General features: G+C 32.6%; 1 protein-coding gene across 1 annotated transcript; it reads right to left on the reverse strand.

Annotated features, from left to right (window-relative positions):
• Positions 1–1,169: 1,169 nt before the first annotated feature.
• On the reverse strand, positions 1,170–19,155 carry LOC139527284 (uncharacterized). Its single transcript, XM_071322629.1, has 9 exons — positions 18,936–19,155; positions 17,551–18,124; positions 16,648–16,833; positions 15,046–15,153; positions 13,637–13,848; positions 12,355–12,745; positions 11,865–11,996; positions 4,155–5,895; positions 1,170–2,959 (listed from the first exon to the last, which is right to left on the reverse strand). The coding sequence occupies exons 2-9, from the start codon at positions 18,092–18,094 to the stop codon at positions 2,800–2,802; spliced, it is 3,474 nt and encodes a 1,157-aa protein (XP_071178730.1). The 5' UTR covers positions 18,095–18,124; positions 18,936–19,155; the 3' UTR covers positions 1,170–2,799.
• Between the last annotated feature and the right edge of the window lie 4,338 nt (positions 19,156–23,493).

Here is a 23,493-nt window from a genome sequence, read left to right on the forward strand (position 1 = left end):
CTTTGTGGCAAATAAATCAAGATTTTTATAGAAAATCCACAGCCTTTATCCTTGTACTCTCATATTTGGCAATTTGATGACTGATAGATATAGGATTATTGCATGCAGTGCTAGCATTGATTTCCTTAAAACAAGTTTATAAATGTAGTTTTTGGTTAAGACAAGTATAAATATGGCCAAAATCAAGTACACCTTTTAGGGTGTGCTCGACTTTAGTGACTCAGCACGAGGTGTTTTGGAATTTACAGGTTACTTAGAACTTTTTGTAAAAAATAAACACTAGCACATCATAGAAAATCAAGTGAGTAATTTATGTTTCAAATTTTATAACAGAAATCTCTGTATTAAAGGCTGTGGATTTTCTATAAAAATCTTGATTTATTTGCCACAAAGTCCTCTTTTTCTATCAAATGCAATGAAACAGTAAAAAATAATGCTTTGCATCAAATTTCCCCATGGAACATGTACTAAATGGCCTATCTCTATTATTTATTATAACTTTAGTTTTGATACAATTGAGGTTTGAAAAATTCGTACAAAAACGGCTACAGAAGGGTACATAAACCTTAAATAGAAACTTCCATTGGAACCAACTATCATACACGACTATCTGGAAGGGGAGCCCTCATTTCTGTGTTCCTTAATTTGTAGGCCACAGTCCTCTTTTTTTTTTATACTTTTACCCATCATTTTCTATACTTTATATTTTAAAACTGCATTAATTATTTTTTTTTTATATTTTTACCTATTCATATTTTTTGGCCCTATTCTCTATTCTTTATCTTTTTTGCCCTTAGGGAGCTACCATTTGATTTTTATGGGGGGGCTAGGATGAAATTTGAAAAAAATAGGCAGGACAGGAATTTTGAGTAAAAAAAAAGGCAGGATGAGACACTTGCAAAAAAAAAAGTAAGGATGACAATTTAGGTAAAAAAAAAGACAGGATAAACTAAAAAAAAAAAAAGGCAGGACCGAATAGAGTGAAAAATAAAAAGGCAGGACAGATATTACAACTAAAAAAAAATGCAGGACAAAATTTTTCATCCTAGCCCCCCCCCCCCATAAAAATCAAATGGTAGCTCCCTTAATTCTCTATTCAGTAAATTTCCATCCACAACCTCTCCAATAAAACACATTTTCTAAAGTTCATACTTATAAACAACAACACATAAATGTTTATATCTATTTTCTGAAAGAATCAAATATATATGTATCTAAAGTATAACTAAATAATGCTTTTATCACTATTTTGTAACCTGCACTCGTTTTGTAACATTTATCACAGATGCATGTCTTTAGCATGTTTAGATATGTCTTAAAATTGTTCTTGATTTGTGTTACCTTCCACTGACACAATCACACCTGTCAACTTTTCAAAATGCCCATTAGGGTTTTGTGTGCAAGATGGCTTTTATAGTCCTAAGAAACCTTCAAGGGGGCCTTTAAATGTATTTTTATGTTGTTTTTTCTTCTTCTTCATACTTTTAAAACCTATAGCCATTGTAAAATTATCTGTTTTGTTTAAAATTGTAGACAAAATTGCTCTTTCAAAATTACCATTTGGGTGCTTTCATCAGGGAAATCCCCCTGCAAATAGTGACAGTTGCCAGGTATGACATCAGTCACCTCTATACAACACAAATTCACAAAATACTGTTCTTGATTCATGTCAACTTCCCACTTACACCATTCAACTTTCTCACCCAAACCATACAATGATATTGCACTCTTCAAATTACCAATGAATCAATTCATATACAGGAAAAGTGCAATTAGAAATTTCAATATTTTTTAAATTAAAAAAACATAGTATTTTTAAGTTTATCAGGTAGTAAACCCAATTTTACAATACATAATTTACCATTCTCCACTACATCCTACACTGATTTAAATAATTCACCATTATTTATTGCATCCTTCACCAATCATCATTTAAATAATTCACCACTACATTCACTATTTCATCATACACAATTCACCATGCATTTTCTTCTTCATTGTAAACCATTTACACAATTAACCGTATCAAAATCTAAAGAATCATAGGTTATTTCATTGCTCGTACACCAAAATGAAAATAACGTTACATCCTTGGCTCAATTTCCATTGTTTAGAATGTTTTAAACTAATCACGTTTTGGTGAACGCTTGTGAAAATATTACCCAGAATGCATTAGATTCTGAAACGGCGAATTAACCATTTGCTACTTTATTAATGCTTTTTTACCGATATAAAACAAATCACTGTTAAAACATCTTATTTTCCTTTGACATTCTTAAACATACACTCTTTAAAAGTCATCAAACAGAAGCATTTAGAGACCCCTGTGTAAATAAAGTAATTAATTCAGGTGACAAAGGGTTATTGTTTGCAATTACATATTATTACCATATAATTGATCTTGAAGTTAATTTTTCACTATGCTTTGTGCAAATTGGCAAACAAGCATTGCTTACGCTATATTAATTTATCCTGAAATGGCCATTATAGTTCTCCACATCTATTATCATACCCCCTTTTAAAACTGGAACCTGATCAATATTGTTTCTACTCTAAAGTTCACGTCTATTTATAGAACTATACATCACAATGGGTACATAAAGAGAGATCTGTAGGACAATGTCATGGGTGACTTAAACTAAGTTCTCCACTTGTTCTAATACATCCACATCTATTTATAGAACTACATCACGATGGGTACATAGAGAGAGGTCTGTAAGACAATGTCATTGGCGAATGTAAGCTAAGTTCTCAACTTGTTCATTTTATAATGCATCCACATCTATTTATATAACTATATCATGATGGGTACATAGAGAGATCACTATAAGACAATGTCATAGGCGACTGTAAACTTAGTTCTTGTTCTAGCGCATCCATGTCTATATTTAGATCTCCCGTGACATCCATCCAATCGGTTAACAAAGATGATGACAATGGTGACGGCTCGGCTCTGCCTCTGAAAAGTACAAAGATAAAGTTACAAGAATTCAAGTTATGACACGCTTATATCATGTAAATAAAAACAAGCATTCTGAGAGAATTGCTAGGCAATAAATAGTCCCCTACCGGTTAAAAATGCATTGTACTATAACAAAATGCTAACTTGATCTATAATGTGTCATGGTGTAAACAATATAACAAATATTGAGTAAAAATGTTCAAACATGACGAAAAAAAGGAGGAAAACTAATTATTTTTTTTGAGAAAATTTCCCATGTGGGACATTGTTGGATGATGTCCAAGGACCATAATTTGCATAAAATCATCGGATTGAACATAATTCAAACTTGATCTGTTCCTTGTCATGATAAAACTATAAACCAATTATCAAACAATATCTTCCATGTCTTCAAGCATGACGAAAAAAAAGGGATAAAAACAGGTTAATATATTTGATTGAATTTTCTAAGTCCAAGGATAATAACTCAGGAGAAAATCTTCATACTAGAACAAAATTTGAACATGATCTGTATTTTGTCATGATAAAACTATATAAAAAATATCAAGTCAATATTGTCAAGCATGACAAAAAAGTGTAAAAAAATGATTATTTGAGTGAATTTCCTAAGTCCAAGGACCATGACGAGCCTTAAATTGTTGAAACTTTCAATACCATAGTGATTTCTGTAAAATATTACTATTTTCTTCATGCTTAAACCATCTAACCAATATTTGGCATTGACAATAAAATGTTCATTAACAATATTATATACAAATATTTTTTAGATCAGTTCTGGCTAAATTCATAATCTACAGATTCAGAGTTAGGGCCCTTGATATAACTTAAAATGATTAAGATTATTGTTATTTAGGTTTTTATTATTTCAGTTTTTAGGACATTGTTTTAACAAGAGTAGCCATAAATTAAATTTGACAATCTTTAATTCATGTAATAGTGATTGCATGATATTCACATGCAGACATTAAAAACAAAATATGTAAGAGGTTCCAAAGTATCCTGTCTTGTCTGAGTCAGTGTGAAGTGTAATGTTGACTTAAAAAGTGAGAAGATCTATGAGAAAAAAAACTTTTCTGTCATCATGTTCATGTCTATAGATGCTATTTTCTGGTTAGCTTCTATCCAAGTTTCATAACAATCCATGCATAAAGATTTACAAATCAAAATAAAAAAGCTTGATCTAAAAACTTACAATTCTGTGTCCTGTGAATCCATAATCAGTGAATCTAAATCCATCCCCATTCCTAATCCATAACCTGCCCCAGTACCTCTAGGGGTCAAGGCTAAAACTGGGGGACAGGGATCCTCCACTTGGGATTTGGAAAACTGTTTTGATAAGACAGTAATAAGATCAGGTGGCATGTTTGTATTGATTTGTAGGGCTGGCTGTTTTGATGGAATCGTTCGGTCTCCTACAGGAAGCTGACTTGATGGTAATGGCTGGGTAACTGTGGACGGCTGGTTTGATGCATAACCTTGAAAGGGTATACTGGTTGATGAACTTGGTATAAATCCTGATTGTGTTGTAAAAGATGATGGTAGGCCAAAATCCTGTTGGAAATTTTGATTATGATTCATAAAACCTGAACCAATCTCTGAAAAAGATCCATCGTTTAATTTTGTACTATTGACTTGGTCATAATTTTGAAAGTTTTGTTGCTGTGGAATATTACTTGTTTCTTCAAAAGACTGGGCAAACTGGTTTAACATTGAACCATCATACTGACAGGATGTAAAATCAGAAAATTCTTGGTTAGATGACGCACGTCTTGATAGTTTATTTTGATGACTATGTTGGCTTTCATAAGGCTGAAAACTTCCTGTATCTTGGAAGGACTGTCCTCCTAAGAAGGAGTCGGTATATGATGAGCTGAAAAAACTTGGTTGCATTTCTCTCGATGGTTGATTTTGGAAAACTTCACTAGTTTGTTGACTAGTATAATTTTGTGAAGTGTTACCATGGTTACTACGCAGTTGTTCTTGTGCTTGTGTTTGATTAGACATTAGTCCCTGAGATGTCATTTGATTTGAAAAATTGGTACTCAAATTTCCTGCATTTGAGTTTATTTCATTACTCTGACTAGTAAATTGAGCATTCTGAGTAAAATTCTGAAAATTTTGCATTCCTGTTGGTTGCGCACTATGAGAAACATTCGTAGCATGTAAATTTGTCTGACTGTGGTCACTACTATCTGAGGTATTTAGGAAATTCTCTGGCGAGCCCTGAGACGTATAACTTTCAGGAGACCCATTATTACTATAGTCCTTCGAAGGAGATCCTTGTGAATAAGGTGATCTTCTATTAGTAAAGTTATGACTAGGATTCTCTAATGTTTCATTAGAACTACTCGTATGAAGTTTATCTGAAGACCCATCAACATTTGCAAATGAAGTTGGTTCCTGCAATGGCATGTTTGTGATCCCTAGTGATTTCAAATCTTGCATGTTTATTGTAGAAAATCCTGGAACATTCTCACTTTTCTTTGTAGATTCAGACACATTTTTCTGTTGTAAATTAGACAACAAATTCTGTTTATTTTCTTGTCTATGTATTTGATAAACACACGAGTCACTTTCACGTCTTTCCGGTGGAATTTGAATTTTCTCACTTTCATTTAAGTCAGATTGAACCGGTAGGGAACCTCTCTGACCAGATAAGTTTTGAATTCCAAATGCATGCTGGGAGAAAGATTTTGTTCCAACAGATGTTGCATCGGCAGTCTGTTGACCTTGGTTACTAAGCTCAGTTTGTTTTGGTATTGTGATAACCTGTTGTTGGATGTTAATAATTGTTATAGTTTGTTCGTTTCTGTTTTGACTCTGACTTGGGTCTGGTTTTGGCGCAATCTGTTGGACATTCTTTTGCATCTTGGCCCATCTCTCTAACATTTCCTTGTCTTCATTTGTCAACAATGAATGTACTTTTTCAATTCCTGAATTATAAATTAAAAGGTACATCTGTTATAATTGTTTTTTAAACACTGTTAGGCTATTCATTATAAAACAAGAATGTGTCCACAGTACACGGATGCCCCACTCGCACTATCATTTTCTATGTTTAGTGGACCGTGAAATTGGAATAAATTCTCTAAATTGGCATTAAAATTAGAATGATCTTATCAAAGGGAACATGTATACTAAGTTTCAAGTTGATTGGACTTCTACTTCATCAAAAACTACCTTGACCAAAAACTTTAACCTGAAATTTGCATTATCATTTTCTATGTTCAGTGAACCATGAATTTGGGGTCAAAACTCTAATTTGGCATTCCAATTAGAAAGATCATATCATAGGGCACATGTATACTAAGTTTCAAGTTGATTGGACTTCAACTTCATCAAAAACTACCTTGACCAAAAACTTTAACCTGAAGCGGGACAGATGGACGAACGAACGGACAGACGGACGGACGAACGGACGCACATACCAGAAAACATTATGCCCCTCTACTATCGTAGGTGGGGCATAAAAATACCTAAATTTTCATTTAACAACTTCAAAAACTAGAGGCTTTATAGAGCCTGTGTCGCTCACCTTGGTCTATGTGAATATTAAACAAAGAAAGCAGATGGATTCATGACAAAATTGTGTTTTGGGGATGGTGATGTGTTTGTATATCTTACTTTACTAAACAGTCTTGCTGCTTACAATTATCTCTATCTATAATGAACTTGGCCCAGTAGTTTCAGGGGAAAATGTTAATAAAAATTTATAAATTTTAAGAAAATTGTTAATAATTGACTAGAAAAGGACAATAACTCCTTAGGGGGTCAATTGACCATTTCGGTCATGTTGACTTATTTGTAAATCTGACTTTGCTCAAGATAATAACCAAAAACAGCAAAATTTCCTTAAAATACCTATTCAGGGGCAGCAACCATACAACGGGTTGTCTGATTCATCTGAAAATTTCAGGGCAGATAGATCTTGACCTGATAAACAATTTTATCCCTGTCAGATTTGCTCTAAATGCTTTGGTTTTTGAGTTATAAGCCAGAAACCCCATTTTACCCCTATGTTCTATTTTTAGCTGTGGCGGCCATCTTGATTTGATGGCTGGGTCACCGGACACATTTTTAAAATTATATACCCCAAAGATGATTGTGGCCAAGTTTGGATTAATTTGTCCCAGTAGTTTCAGAGTAGAAGATTTCTGTCAAAGATAACTAAGATTTACGAAAAATGGTTAAAAATTGACTATAAAGGGCAATTACTCCTAAAGGGGTCAACTGACCATTTCGGTCAAGTTGACTTATTTGTAAATCTTACTTTGCTGAACATTATTGCTGTTTACAGTTTATCTATATCTATAATAATATTCAAGATAATAACCAAAAACAGCAAAATTTCCTTAAAATTACTGATTCAGGGGCAGTAACCCAATAACGGGTTGTGTGATTCATCTGAAAATTTCAGGGCAGATAGATCTTGACCTGATAAACAATTTTACTCAAGATAACTAAGATTTACGAAAAATGGTTAAAAATGGCCTAAAAAGGGCAAAAACTCCTAAAGGGGTCAACTGACCATTTCAGTCACGTTGACTTATTTGTAAATCTTACTTTGCTGAACATTATTGCTGTTTACAGTTTATCTCTATCTATAATAATATTCAAGATAATAACCAAAAACAGCAAAATTTCCTTCAAATTATCAATTCAGGGACAGCAACCCAACAACGGGTTGTTCGATTCATCTGAAAACTTCAGGGCAGATAGATCTTGTCCTGATAAACAATTTTCCCCCATGTCAGATTTGCTCTAAATGCTTTGGTTTTTGAGTTATAAGCCAAAAACCCCATTTTACCCCTATGTTCTGGTTTTAGCCATGGCGGCCATCTTGTTGGTTGGCCGGGTCACGCCACACATTTTTTAAACTAGATACCCCAATGATGATTGTGGCCAAGTTTGGTTTAATTTGGCCCAGTAGTTTCAGAGGAGAAGATTTTTGTAAAAGTTAACGATGACGACGGATGCAAAGTGATGGGAAAAGCTCACTTGGCCCTTTGGGCCAGGTGAGCTAATAATAGAAAATAATCATCAGTCAAAATGGTTTATTTTTTGCTCTGAAAATACTGGGGGAGGGGTGTGAGAATCTATGATTCATTCATGGCCTCAATGACTAAGCTAGTAGATAGATATAGGAAGATGTGGTATGAGTGCCAATGAGACAACTCTCCATTCAAATAACAATCTATAAAAGTAAACCATTATAGGTCAAGGTACGGCCTTCAACACAGAGCCTGTGGTTCACATTGAACAGCAAGCTATAAAGGGCCCCAAAAAGTCTTTTAGACATGGTAGTAGTTTTTGATTATTATTTTATAGATTTATTTTTAAGAGGTCATTAACATTAACCTATGACCTATTGGTCGTTAATCATTGATGAACTGTTTACTGACCTGCTGATTCTCACTCTTCTCATACAACACATTTTTTTTGTTACTTGTAAGATCTGTTAGTACATAGAATCAAAATTATTTTCTTAGAAAGGATACATATATCTTATTTTCAGAAAATGACGGGACAAATTAAATTTTGTTAGAAATTTAGGGTCTCACTAATTAGCGACAACAAGCGTCAAGAAGCGACAACAAGCGTCAACAAGCGACAACAAGTGACAACAAGAATTATTTTAGCGACAACAAGCGACAAGAAAACATTTTTTTTTATTAGATATAAAGAAATTTGTATTTAATGTTTTTTTTTAAATATACGAGCAGATATGTCTAATTAAAATGTTTTATTATATAGATAGACGAAGAAAGGAAACATTTGTGAGGAAGAAATAGTGAACACCTGTTGAAAACTCAAGATTGTCATTAATTTCCTTTCATCTTCAATCAATATGCATAAACATGATACATATCGTTTAATGAGACAATAAGCAAATAAAAAGATGAAAACATTCACATTTCAATTTTCTTTTCCTCTTGTTTGATTTCAGTTCTTTGTATTTCACAATTTGTGTCAATATATTCAGGACAATGATGCAAAAATAATTCATTTTGCGAGCTTAATATATATATTGCACGAAAAGAGTTTTAAAAAAAAACAAATTATAAGATAAATAATATGTTCTAAAACACAAGGAAAAGTGTTCTCATAACAGTTAACACAATAATTAAACGTAATACTGGCTGTTAGATGATAAAATATTATGTAAATAATGTTTCATTTTTTTCTATCAATTATAACTTTCTTGTCGCTAAAATTATTTTCTTTTGCATATTCTTTTAATATTTATTGCAATAATTAATTTTAATTAAAAAAATATGTTTTCTTGTCGCTAAATAGTTTCTTGTCGCTTGTTGTCGCTAAAATAATACTTGTTGTCGCTTCTTGTCGCTTGTTGACGCTTGTTGTCGCTAAAATTCTTGTTGTCGCTAATTAGTGAGACCGGAAATTTATTTTAAAGTTAATCGAAACTGAAATTGATCATCAAAATTCTTTCCTCACAGATTATATTCCCATTTGGCTGACTCCATGCAGGGGCTCCTTAAAAAGAACAAACAGAAGCTGGACTTTCCTTAAACTTCATGTTCATCAAGATAGGTGATATCTATTATTGAATAATTCAGTTTTTTATGATAATATTGACTATACATCTCCTATAGTTAGGTTCAGTATGGCGTAATATGAGTTAGAGTTATTCCCCTTGATAACGTTTTTGGAGGTTTAAAATTGTTGATTTTCTTATTTGACTCAACAAAACTTGATCCTCTAGATCGTAATGAAGAATTGAGCAAGACTTAAAAGAAATTCAAGCTGTTTTTTTACTTTTTTCTTAATTATAATAAATTCTAATTAAAAAACATTAGTTCTTAACAAAATATATTTCCCAAGTATAATTGTCAAATTTTTATCAATTAAGAACCTATACTTTGAATGCATGGTCCCTTTTACAATATATAAGTATTATTGTCAAATATTTATAAAAAAAAAAAAGACCCTACATCATGAATATTTTGAATGCACAGTCCCTTTTTTCAATGCTTAAAATATTTGGCAATTATGTGTGAAGGGAGATAACTCAAAATATTTTAGTTCCATCACACATGATCTGCAATCAAATTCATGAATAGTACAACATAGAGATAAAAACTTGTGTTATCAATTAACAGATATACAGTGGTTGTCAAAAGGAGGAAAGGTCAACAGCTCTTTTAAAAAATGCTTTCATTTCCAAGCATATTTTGGAAACCTGATGCTGTCAGAAAGGCAAATCAAGTTTATAGTATTATCAATTTTTTATTCCTTAAAATACTAACTTAAAGATAGTTATTATAATAGTGAAAAAAATCCTTCTTTTTGTTTTGTATTTCCACATAAATTATGATGTAAACCAAAATATCATCTGCTGAAAACTTTGAATTCCAAAAAAAAAATTTTAAAAATCATAAGAAAAGTTGTATTCTTTAGGCCATACCAATTTGATTCCTTGATCGACAGACCCGCCTGCACCTATTTTTTTCAAAACAGATTTTTTTTTTTTTTATATTCCCGCTTCCCGCATCCGGAAATGTAATCATGTCCATTTCCCGCACCGTTTTTTTTTTGAAAATATAAAAAGATATCAACATTTGTTTTTAAAATCACAGTCTAACCTGTATATAACGATTTTAAACATAAAAGCACCCCACCACACTGTGTAAATATATGTGAGAATATTTGTTTCAGCATGAAACCTATTTATCTATAGTGGTAGTGCTCCGAAATAAATTTATAAAGTTCAGCGGAAATACCTGTAAAGAACAAAATAATTGGTTTCTTTCCCCCTTACTTATATTCCCTATAAAAAATGTTCGTTGTTAGAATAAAGTACAAAGAACTTCATAAGGATTTGCCTTCAACTGCAATTATATTGTATGCTGGTGAAACAAAACTATCCATAGCCGCTGCATGTTTATGCACCTGTCCTGATTGATTCAGGGGTCTGTCGTTCAGCAGTTTGTTGATGTTGTTCATTGGTATTTTCCAGTTTGGATATATAAATTAGATCGTTGGTTTTCCTGTTCCAATTGTGTGCGCTAATAATTTTGGGGTCCTTTATAGCTTGCTGCTTGGTCTGTGTCAAAGCCCTGTGTAAAAGGCCGTACTTTGACCTTTGTTTGTTATTATCAGGTTGAGAACAACCCTCCCTTAGACAAGGGGTCATTTTACTGATGTAGAAAAGAAAATAGAAATACCAAGGATTTGTATAGTTCTTCTATACAAAACCTTGGAAAACTTAGAATTTTGTACTCAAACAGAGGAGAGTTGCATCATATTTTAAACAACTTTTTCTGAAAGAGGGGTCCACTTACATGACTTATTTTGAATAATATTAAACTGTTAAAGTAAATGTGTTAATTTAACATGGTTAAAGTCCAGGAATATTACAAAATTCTTGAACATGTTTTGACCATTTAATACCAGATAGATATATAGTTCTTTGAGAAAATATGAGCCCTTTTGTACAAACAGATATATTATAACTTATATTGATCCCTCATAAAACATGTTAAAGGGATATTTATAACATTAAGGGGTTGCCCCTAAACTGATTATGACTTGGATGGAGAATTGTCTCATTGTCATCCACACATACATAGACCAGATTTAATTATTTCTTGGTGAACAGGGAAAAAATACTTCAGAAATTAAAGAAATGTTAAATTACAAGTGATAAATCAAGTTTTAATATTGTCAAAACCTACTATTTTATGTTTACAAAAATTATAATCGCTCGCCTTTACTTTTCAAGCTTCACCTCAAAAATTTGCAAATTAAATGTTTTTTTATTAAAATTTTCAAATCGCTTGCTCGCTCGCCCCAAATTTTGGAGTCCAAACATCCGTAGAACAAGAAATTAAATTGGTGTGGCCTTACTTCAAAATAAATTATTACAACATTTTCAAACCTTTGGGGCCTTTTTTCTTCTTCATTTTTTCCAATGATTTCTCTTTCTTCTTTCTCCTTTTTTCTTCTCTTTCTCTTTGTCTCTGAGCAGCTGTAATTGGCTTGTTTTTATTGTTCTCTTCATTTAAAGATTCTGCAGTGAAAAAGTCAAATAGTTTTATAAGACAATCTGACATACATTAAGTGTAAAATTCAAATAGTTTAAGAAAATCTAGCAAACATTTTTAACCCAATGGTATAAACACCTGTCATTCTGTTGAAGGATTGATCTCAAGAAACTATTTTTCTATATCACTCATCTGTCTAGATCTGTTGAAGGTTTGATCTTAAAGACAATTTTTTCTATAGAAAATTTTTCGCTTCTGTTGAAGGTTTTTCTATATCTATTTTGTTAGTGGTCTCATAGTGGTTATACTTCAAATCTATTTTTTTTCTCATTGATATTATTTTATATAGCAAATATTTTGAAGGGATAAATTATACTGACATACCCTGTCTTTGTTTTCTCAGATTAGCATTCATTAACGCTGCTTTTATCAATTCTTTTGTGTTGGAGGAAACTGTATGACCTTCTTGACCCTTGACCTCAGATTTTGTAGCATCTTTCGCTTTCTGAGAATCAACTGTGTGACTAGTTTCCTTCTTGGAGTCTTCAACTTTTGCACTATGCATTTCTACATCAGCTAATGACCTTGGTTCTAGATTGCCTACTTCAACTTTGACCTTGCTTGATTCAGGAACAACCTGTTCTGTGGTTACCGTTGCCTTGGATACAGAAGGTTCCTTTGGGGCAGGACGAAGAAATGCATTGAATGTTTTAGGCTGGTGGTATTCCATACTCTCTGTATATATCATATCTCTTAACTGTTCTAAATTCAATTGCTGTAAAAAAAAAAAAAAGGCATTCTGCGGGTTCAGTTATTTACTTCGTATAAAAACCATAGGTATTATATCATGTATATCATTGGGTAATAAATCAGTGCTTTTTAAGTCAACCATTTTCTTTTTTGAGAAAATGCCTGTACCAAGGATAGTTCAGTTATCAATTCATTTGATGTGTTTGAGCTTTTGATTTTGCCATTTGCATGATTTGATTACAAAATTTCTGATTAAAATTTTCCAGTATTTTTGTTATTCTACCTTTTATCACTCCAAAATTTGCAAAAATCACTCTAATGTTTTACTTAACCATGTTAACACTGGTCACCAAAATAATTTATTGAACAAATATTTCAGTGAGTTCTTTGATAAATTGATTTGAGTTTGTCAGGTTCTAAAACAAGTATGTGGTTTACTCAAGGAAATACTATTTACAGTTTAATCTGATAGCCATCAGGTCAAACAGAGTATTGAAAAATTGTGCTAAACATCATAAAATAAACAATTAACATGCAAATTAATGTAAATACTGTATTTATATAAAAGAAGATGTGGTATGAGTCCAATGAGATTACTCTCCATCCAAGTCACAAATTGTAAAAGTAAAGCATAATAGGTCAAAGTAGTCTTCAACACAAAGCATTGGCTCACACTGAACAGCTAGCTATAAAGGGCCCAAAAAATTACTAGTGTAAAACCATTCAAACAAAAACCAACAGTCTAATCTATAAAAAAAAGAAGTAATGTTTGTTTGTTTTTTGTGTGCACAATTGTACCCATCTATCATTCTATCATTTTTAGAATTTTTTACAAAAATTCCTAATACCCCGGTATGATCATAAGAAGGGCAATATATGAAGGTAACACAATGCAACATGAATGTGATGTACCAACCTGATTTTCAAAATCAAAATTAAAAGCTGGAACACAAACAGGTTCATCATCCGGGTCATGGTATTTTGACAAATAATGATGTTTTAAAGCCTCCTCAACAGTTATTCTCTCACCAGGGTGCAGCACTAATATACGACTCAATAAGTTTATTGCTTTACGACTTGCTTTTGGAAACAGAGTTGTCCATGCAATTCCTTCTCTTTTACCAAGTTCTAAAATGCAGAACCAATATTTTACATACTTGTGGATTCATTAATTATTAGTCATTGGATGACAATTATTAACAGATTTTGTGGGTATACATGGTATAGGTAAAGAAAGGTTTCAAACTTTCATTAAAGTTCATTGCTATGTTGAAGACCCATTTGTGACATTTGGCTGTTTTAAGTCTCTTTGGTCAGTTTGTTGTCTCTTTTATGTCATGTATGTATCACATTTCCATTCTCAATTTTATTTTCTATAGGCTTGAATGGATATTTTGGCAATACCAGAAATGTAATCCTCTATCAATGAAAACATCTATCGACGAAAACAAATAAAGCCACAGGTCAGTTTGTAATTCACACAATTGTCATTATCATGATCATGGTATTTTTGGTGTATTGTAATTATTTTTGACCAAACTAACTTTTTGGGGGTGGGAGGTCAAATAGTAGTTTGCTAAAAGTGAAAAATGTTACATTTGAATAAAGATGTGAAATTTTCCATGTAAAACTTTCTACAACTGAGGTACATGTATGACAAAAATCTTCCAATTTAAAAAGAGGGCTTTCTTCCATTAATTCTATTAAGCATGTTAAACTATGTATCAAATTTCATAAGAAGTGAATTGTCATATTACATGTATTAAATTTTTATTGACAAACAGAATTTTTCACCTGATTTTTATAGTTTGTTAATATGTTGTATTGTTTTACCACTGTCCCAGGTTAGGGGGAGGTTGGGGTTTCACTTATATGTTTAACCCCGGCACATTTTTAATGTATGTGTCTGTCCCAAGTCAGGAGCCTGTAACTCAGTAGTTGTTGTTTGTTTATATATGTGTTTCATATTTGTTTTTCATTCATTGTTTGTACATAAATTAGGCCGTTTGTTTTCTTGTTTAAATTGTTTTACATTGTCATTCCAGGGTCTTTTATAGCTGACTATGCTTTATGGGCTTTGCTCATTGTTGAAGGCTGTACAGTGACCTATAGTTGTTAATGTCTGTGTCATTTTGGTCTCTTGTGGAGAGTTGTCTCATTGGCAATCAAACCACATCTTCTTTTTTATATTGTATACAATAAAGTGTCCTGTGGCTTAAAAAATAGGGAAAGCACCAGAAATGAATACAAATGTATACTTGATATACATGATTGAAGTGTTCATTTGTGTACATAGTGAAGAGTGCAATCATTGGTTATACTTACGCTTTACAAAGTTTTTGATTAAATCTGAGTTACATAAATCCATGACGGCTTGCGATGGTGATCCCAGTACACCTATAATATATCTTATCTGCTGTATATAATCTTTTCCTGAAATAGAAGATAACACACTAATTACATTTTGTTGTATTTCAAAAATATATCACAAAAACATATACATGTACATTCATTTCTCAGACTATGCAGACATTATGTATATTATGGATTCCTCACTACACATTAATCATGTTAATACAAATTAAAATGGAATTACAGTTTTAAAGTTATTGAGTGGATAATCACTTTTGCTGGTGTTTTGGGATCACACTGAAATTGGCCACAAAATAGCACAAAGAAAGAAATCCTAAGGTCATGAAGGTACATAATTATGTCAGTTAGGTCGGTTAATTTAAGATTTAAAATCACTTTTGCTGGTGTTTTGTGAATCACACTGAAACAGGGTTAATGCTGGTGTCTTTAATGTTTACAATACTAAATCATAATTGCTTTTTTCTCTATTTAGCATGTTTAGGTACAGATTTTTTGGTAGCGTTTATGATGTATGATCAACTATATATATAGCTACACAAAATGACAAAAAGTGTCCTACCAAGTATGAAAGCTTACAACATGTACAATGTACATGATGTACAAGCAATGAGTCTCATGACAATGTCAGAGAAGTGGTGTTCATAGTGTTATTGAGAGTGAAGACTTATTTTGTCTATCTGTCACAATGCAGCGGAGATAAAATACTGTAAATTCAGAAATTGTTGCAATGATTTTATTATTGCCAAAAATGCAACAGGGTTATTAAATCATGATAATGGCAATATCATTACTTGCATTTTGAATTTTTTGTATATGAATTAAACAGGATTTTTCTATATATTGCAAAATTTAAAATCGCATTTTATTCGAAAATGACAAAATTGTGATAGCATAAATTCACGCAATAATCATGATAATTTCTTTACAGTAGATGAAAAATTTATTCACAATATGTCCATGATGTCAGCTGTCATGTATAAATCATCATGGTTATTTAGAACTGAACAAATGATTACACCTATTGTGAGATTTATTTTTGAATGCCAAAATTGTCTTTTTAATTTTTATATAATTATTGTACAAGTATTATGCTGAGCATTGTCTTTATTGCATATACCCATATTTTCTTCCATCCATTTTGTATCAGATTCTTACAGTTCTAGGTTACCAAGTGGTGTAAGTTGTTCAACTACAGAAACACTAAAATAAAATGGAAAATGGAAAAGGGGAATGTGTCAAAGAGACAGCAACCCAACCATAGAGCAGATAACAGCCGAGGGCCACCAATGGGTCTTTAATATAGCAAGAAACTCCCTCGCCTGCTAACACTAAGGTTGTCAGTTGAAACCCCCACTAGACAGGCGTGATAGACTTCAATCTTAATTGACAAAGATTGTCAGTTTCCCCGTCAAAAGTCATGGTTTTCTACAGGCTCCAATTGAGGCACTCCAGCTTCCACCATCAATTAAAAAACCTGACTCCTCACGAATAAAACCAACAGTGCTAAAAGCAAAGTTAAACAAATTCTTTTAATTTTTTTTATCCTAACTATACCTGGGAAAAGATGTTTCCTTCCAAGCATTTCAGCAAATATACATCCGACAGACCACATGTCTACTCCCGATGAATACTCCACCATGGACAACATGATCTCGGGGGCTCGGTACCATCGAGTAGCCACATACTGTGTCATGTAATGGTTAGGTTCTTCTGGGTTTGACAATAAACCTCGAGCCATACCTAGAATAGAAATAAACATGTTTAACGCCACCACATTTTAATGCCTGTCCCAAGTCAGGAGCCTCTGGCCTTTGCTAGTCTTCAATGTTTTTAATTTTAGTTCATTTACATGTTTTGGACTTTAGTCATGTCATGCATTATAGTGTGACGTCCATTTTCAATGAACTAGTACACATTTTTTTTAAGGACCAGCTGAAGCCTGCTTCCAAGTGCAGGATTTAAGATATTATTGTTTTGTTCAAGATCCACTGCCACTGGTGGCCTTGGGATGTTTTCTGTTATTTGGTCAGCTGGTTGTTGTCTCATTGACACATTCCTCAATTTAATTCTTACATGTAATTGTATGTGTTCACAGTTCAGTTTAAGAGTATAGAGGATAAACTTTTAGAAAATAAACCTCTAAAACATTTCAATATATCTAGATTTATACAAATGTTCTCTTGTCATGCATGTGTAGGTATACCTTAATTATATTCTTTGGATTCATTTATTTTTGACATTGTGGATACCAATTTTCATGGTTTGAAGAAAACTTGCATATTCATGGATATTTAATTTCATGGTTTTGGCAAAGTCTGCAGACATTCCTTAAGTAAATTTGTAATTTGTTGGACTTTTAAATTGGTGGTTTCCCTGTGTCCACAAAATCCACGAAAAATTGGTATCCAACGAAAATATCAATAAATCACAGTACATGATATATATCGATAAACTTACCAAAATCACCGATCTTCAATTGACAGTCTTCATTTACCAATAAATTACTAGGTTTTAAATCCCTATGTATAACTTTTGCAGAATGAATATATTTTAACCCTCGTAACAACTGATATAAAAAGTAACGAACATGTTCTTCGGTTAATTCTTGTTTGGAATAAATTATCCTATGCAGATCACTCTCCATTAAATCTAACACAATATAAATATCCATAAATTCCGTCACAGAACCTTTAGGTTTAAGAATATCTCGAATTGATATAATATTATCATGTTTAAAATGTTTTAATATTTTTATTTCTCTGTATGTTCTTGTAGCGATTTTTTCAAATTCAAATGCTTTATGAATTTTTTTAATAGCAACACGATCCTGGGATTTTTTATGAATGGCAGAGCAAACGACTCCATATGCCCCAATACCAATATTTTCAACGGCTGTGTAATCACTTCCATCAAGGTCAAATTTTACTTCATATGATCTCTTTTTTAACTCAGCTAGTCTATTAAGGAAGTCTTTAGATTTCTCTGATCCGTTGCCTGCCATCTTTATTACAAGAGCTTTTTATTTCTTTACCTGAAAGAAGAAATACTACATGTACATATCAAATATATATGAAGAGTTGTTACAGTATCATGTACAATTTACATTGTAATCATGTTGTATAACATCATGAACATTTGACCATTTCTAATTAATTAATATTTTGCCACATTAGTCAGTTAGACATGTTAGAGAAATACTTGTTTAAGTCAAAGGAAATGGAGATGTGGTATAATTGCTAATGAGAATCCAACAAAGATGTGGTATGATTGGATTATTATAAGACAACCTGAGCCAGTATCTTTCAATTCCTTTCGAACTCAGTAATCATGGCAATGATATATATGTGCTAATTTCTCGTTTAACATGTTTAATTTCCTATCAATATAAAACATAATAAACACATGACATGATGCACAAGTCTTCTCTAAATTATTATAATCAAGTAGACGAAAGATTTAGGCAGTACCTGTTGTAAGTGTAGCGTCAAGTGAAATCAACAGGGTTCCACTTTACTGGTAGCTTCCGAATATAGTCTGACATGATAGTGGGGACAAGTTCAAATACACCTTATTGCTATTTGTCCACAATTTACTGGACATCATAATGGTTCCCGTTAAAATTTTGATGTCATGATACAAAATAGCTGAGGCCACCATGGAAAAGGGATTGATGAATGACATCACCTGATCACTGTGTCATTAGTTCAATCGGGACAGATTCATTTATAATGCCATTCATATTGGCTTCCATACATTTCTTTAAGTAGACATCCGAAGAAATAAAGAGTTAACATGGTTGCAGGTACATTGATGAAGTGTCGAACATGTATCAGCAATCTTACCTGACAAACACTAACAGAACACTGTCAACAGGTCAACATTACTATGATTACACGAAACAATATTGTTGCTACATGTCATTAAATTAAAATTATTCGCTCAAAATGTAATATCATGAAGGATTGCCTGTTATGTTGTGCAAGTTCTTTTAAATTCATCCCAACTGAGCCCTACCAATGAAAATTAGACTTTTAAAGGATTTGTTATTTTGCTATTTATAGCTTGGTAGATCTGAAGACCATAAATATATCTTGATTGGTTTTTGTTTTTCTATTTTATTTTGTTTTATATCTGTCATAAACGTGGATTTAGCGAGCTAATCAGGTGATGCAAATCATTCGCAATTTATATTTCAACTAGAATGCCTTCTTTGTTATCTTCAAAATAAATTTTTTTGTGGTAGTTAACTAGACTTATACTTTTCTTGTTTTTACAAAGAAGACTTAAGTTTATAGGAAAGAGGACAACTCGCCCCACACCAATTCGACACACGTTTTTTCACCAACTCACCCACTTTTTAAAAAGGCGACCCACTATTGTTATCAACTTGCCTGACTTAAAAAATATCGCCAACACTGGTTAACCAACTCGATCGCCCCACTTATGGAAACGGTTAAATCCCGTTAAATATATATCTGCCAACTCGTCCCACTTAAAACTTATATGCCGCATTTGTGTTATCTGCTTGACCAGAATAATTTCTGTTCATCAAATTAGGGATTAGAATATTTTTGTAAAAAAAAAATACAACCCCCTCTTTTGAAGTTAATTGTACCCTAAACCGACCGACCGACCAACCGACCGACCTACCGTGAGTGGTCACTTGGTCTTCTTCCGACCGGCAGTAAAACGCTGCCACCGTTTGACGCTAAACGGGATGGGATGTACATGTATCAAGTTTATATATTAAAAACAGGCTTTTTTGCAAATGTTTTATTTCCAACTGCAATGGCTTGGAATTTGTCAGGATTTGCCAGCATACAATTAAGGCACTGGCTACGGTTACATGGAAATGTAACAATAATAAAAATATTATTGTTACATTGGGGACTAAATGCCGGAATGCATGGTTGGATAAGGAACCGATTAATTACGAATGTAACAATAATTATTGAGGCTAGTACGGTTACATTGCGTTATTGTTACATGAAAAACAGCAATGTTCGATTGGACTAGTAATATGTACTAAATAATAAAAGTTGAAGACATTATCTTATATTTACAATACATGCAAGTCTAACATACAACTTTTTGATTTTTTTTATAGTACGTCCTCCATGGATTCTGAAATCGGACTCGGACATCTCTTAAACTGAGTTTTACTATGCGTAGCGTTGTGCGTTTTTTTTTTTTTTTCTATATTGGCTAGAGTTATAGGGGAGGTTGAGATCTCATAAACATGTTTAACCCCGCCGCAATTTTGCACCTTTCTCAAGTCAGAGCCTTTGCATGGCCTTTGTTAGTCTTGTATGATTTTTTAATGTTATTTTCTTGTGTATAATTCGGAGTTTAGTATGACGTCCATTATCACTGAACTAGTATACATATTTGTGAAGGACGCCTCCGACGGGTGCGGGAGTTTCTCGCTACATTGAAGAACCATTGGTGACCTTCTGCTGTTGTCTGCTCTATGTTCGGGTTGTTGTCGCTTTGACACATTCCCCATTTCCATTCTCAATTTTATACATGTATACAGAAGTTCACAGTGTTAGTTCACAGTTAGCAAACTTTGCTTTTGGTGTATCAATTTTTGGTAAGTGCGTTTGTGTAGCTGTATGAAATTTGTGTCTTGATATTGTTTCAGTTTCGTTTCAAACGCATCCCATGCAAGTTTTAAATTTTTCACCCAAACAAAATTGGTAATAGGAATCTCTTCATCTTTTGTTCAAAGTATAATGACAGTAATACGAGTAGGTGTGCAGTTAAATACTTAAAAGTGAACAGTTTTCTCAGTCCGAGTTTTCAACAGCAAACCATTGAACTATATTTTTCGCCTTTGGCTCTACTAATTTGAAGTATCTTTAAGAACATCAAATCCATTAATACCTGAAAACTATTTAAACACCATTTGTTGAAAAATAATATTTATTATTTATTATTATAACAAGTATTATTTAGTAGACATGAATGAATTAAGCAACAAAACTATATAGAAGATTTAAGTTTAATAAATCTAGCGTACATTGCTGTTTTTCATGTAACAATAACGCAATGTAACCGTAGCCTCAATAATTATTGTTACATTCGTAATTAATCGGTTCCTTACCCAACTTTGCATTCCGGCAATTAGTCTCCAATGTAACAATAATATTTTTATTATTGTTACATTTCCATGTAACCGTAGCCAGTGCCTACAATTAAATCTGAACCAGTCAATTAAAACAGCACTTTCTCTTTCGAGTGTACATAATAAATTATCAAAATCATTGTCAGCATAAGACAGAGTATTGTCATCGGCATAATTATACAAGGTACCGATGTTCAATAAAATAAAATATGTCGATTATAAAAATATTAAATAATAGGGGCCCAGGATTGAGCCTTGGTGTACCCCTTTCTGGATGTCAGCCCAACTGCTGACTACTCCCTGAAGTTTGATTTGTTGCCTACGATCTGTAAGATAATTTTGAAGTAATTTCACTGATTTAGAAGAAAGACCGTAGGCAGATAATTTACTTAAAAGAATATCATGAGGTAAACAGTCAAAAGCTTTCGAAAGATCCATAAGAATAGCTGCCACATACATATTATTATCCAAAGCTGTTTTCCAATCTTCAAGGAGTCTCAGCAAAGTTGTCTGACATCCATGACCTTTTCTGAATGCACATAAAAAGCATGAAATATATTCTCAAAAAATTCAGTTAACTGGTCAGACATAACCATTTCATAGACTTTTGAAATTGTTGGTAAAATGCTCACAGGTCTATAGTTCTTTTTATCCAGTGAATCATTCTTTTTATGTAATGGTACAACCTCCTGAGCTTCTTTGAGTCTGTTGGGAAACTCACTGGATTCTATGGTGTTATTTATTAATGCTGTTATGTGTTTGTTGAGTACTGGTGCACCAGCTCGTAGTAGTTGATATTTGATCTACGCCAGTAGCTTTTTTTATATTGATCTTTTTCACAAGTTTGTATCCTGTGATGAGATTGTCAAACTTTTGGGTATTGATATTGACTATCAACTTAATTTTAATCACCACATTAAAAATATTTGTCGTAAAGCATCCCAACAACTGAATGTTTTAAAGCGCATTGGCTGCTACCTTACTAAATTGAATAAACTGACAATTTTCCACACATTTATTTTATCTAATTTTAATTTTTGTCCTTTGGCATGGCATTTTTGCAACAAAAATAACACCACCAAATTGGAAAAAATTCAGGAAAGGGCTTTACGATTTATATATGAAGACTTTGTTAGTTCATATGATGAACTACTTTTACGAGCAAAGGTTCCATCACTGAAAATAAGACGTGTGCGTGACATGGCTATTGCATGGGTGTTTTAAAATTTTATATAAATTGTCACCACCATGCTTACATGATTTAGTTGTTTTGAAAGACTGAAAATATAATTTTAGATATTCTAATATTGTAGATATACCTAGGGTCCGAACAACAACCTATGGTAAGAACTCTTTTAAATACACAGCTGATGTTTTATGGAATGATCTACCTGATGATTTTTAGAAAAATTGCTAATTTTAGTCAGTTCAAAAATATTTTAAAGTCATGGAATGGAAATGACTGTAAGTGCACAGTTTGTGCAGACTTTTAGTTTATATATTATGCAAATTTATTTACCATCTAGATCATATCCCATTTTTTCAATTTTTATGCTAAGCATTTTTACCAGCTTTTATGCCTAGTTTACACTTATATGCTTTTAGCCTTAATACCTAACTTATGCTTATATTCTGCTTTTAGTGCTTCATTTTTGTGCTGCGATATTTATTGCATGTGTACTATATTATGTATTGTATTGTTATAAATGTTGTACTGTTAAATAATGTCTCATATGTCGGTTAAAAGCTCATTAGAGCTTATGTTTGTCTATGTTTTATATACCATGCCGACTCTAAATAAAGCTTATTTATTTATAGCCACATCAGGTCAGAATGGGGACGTGTATATCCGATGCCTCGTCCACGCTCTTTGCACGTTAAGAACCCCTGCAACAACTCATTGAGGGGTCCGTAGGTGGCCTGTTTCAAGTCACAATTTCTATCCTTATTCAATCATTATACCCTCAAATTTCTCCGACCATCATCCCGACCTACCTATTGTATTTATTGTTAACTTGTTCTCGTCCTGAGCATGCATGAAATATTTGCCACTTAGCAACCAACATTTAATCAATCAATTTAATTCATAATTCATACATTGTCATAAGTGGGACGAGAAGTGGCATACTTAAATACTTTGTGTTTTTTTCTTTCTATTATTCATAAGTTGGTCGAGTTTGGAAGAATTTTTTTCAGTTTGATTTTACCCCTTTTTATAAGTGATGCGAGTTGTCAGACGAATGCTGGCAATAAACAAGCTTTACAGAGAGATT

The sequence above is a fragment of the Mytilus edulis genome, chromosome 6, assembly GCF_963676685.1.
Source record: "Mytilus edulis chromosome 6, xbMytEdul2.2, whole genome shotgun sequence".
Lineage (NCBI taxonomy): Eukaryota > Metazoa > Mollusca > Bivalvia > Mytilida > Mytilidae > Mytilus > Mytilus edulis.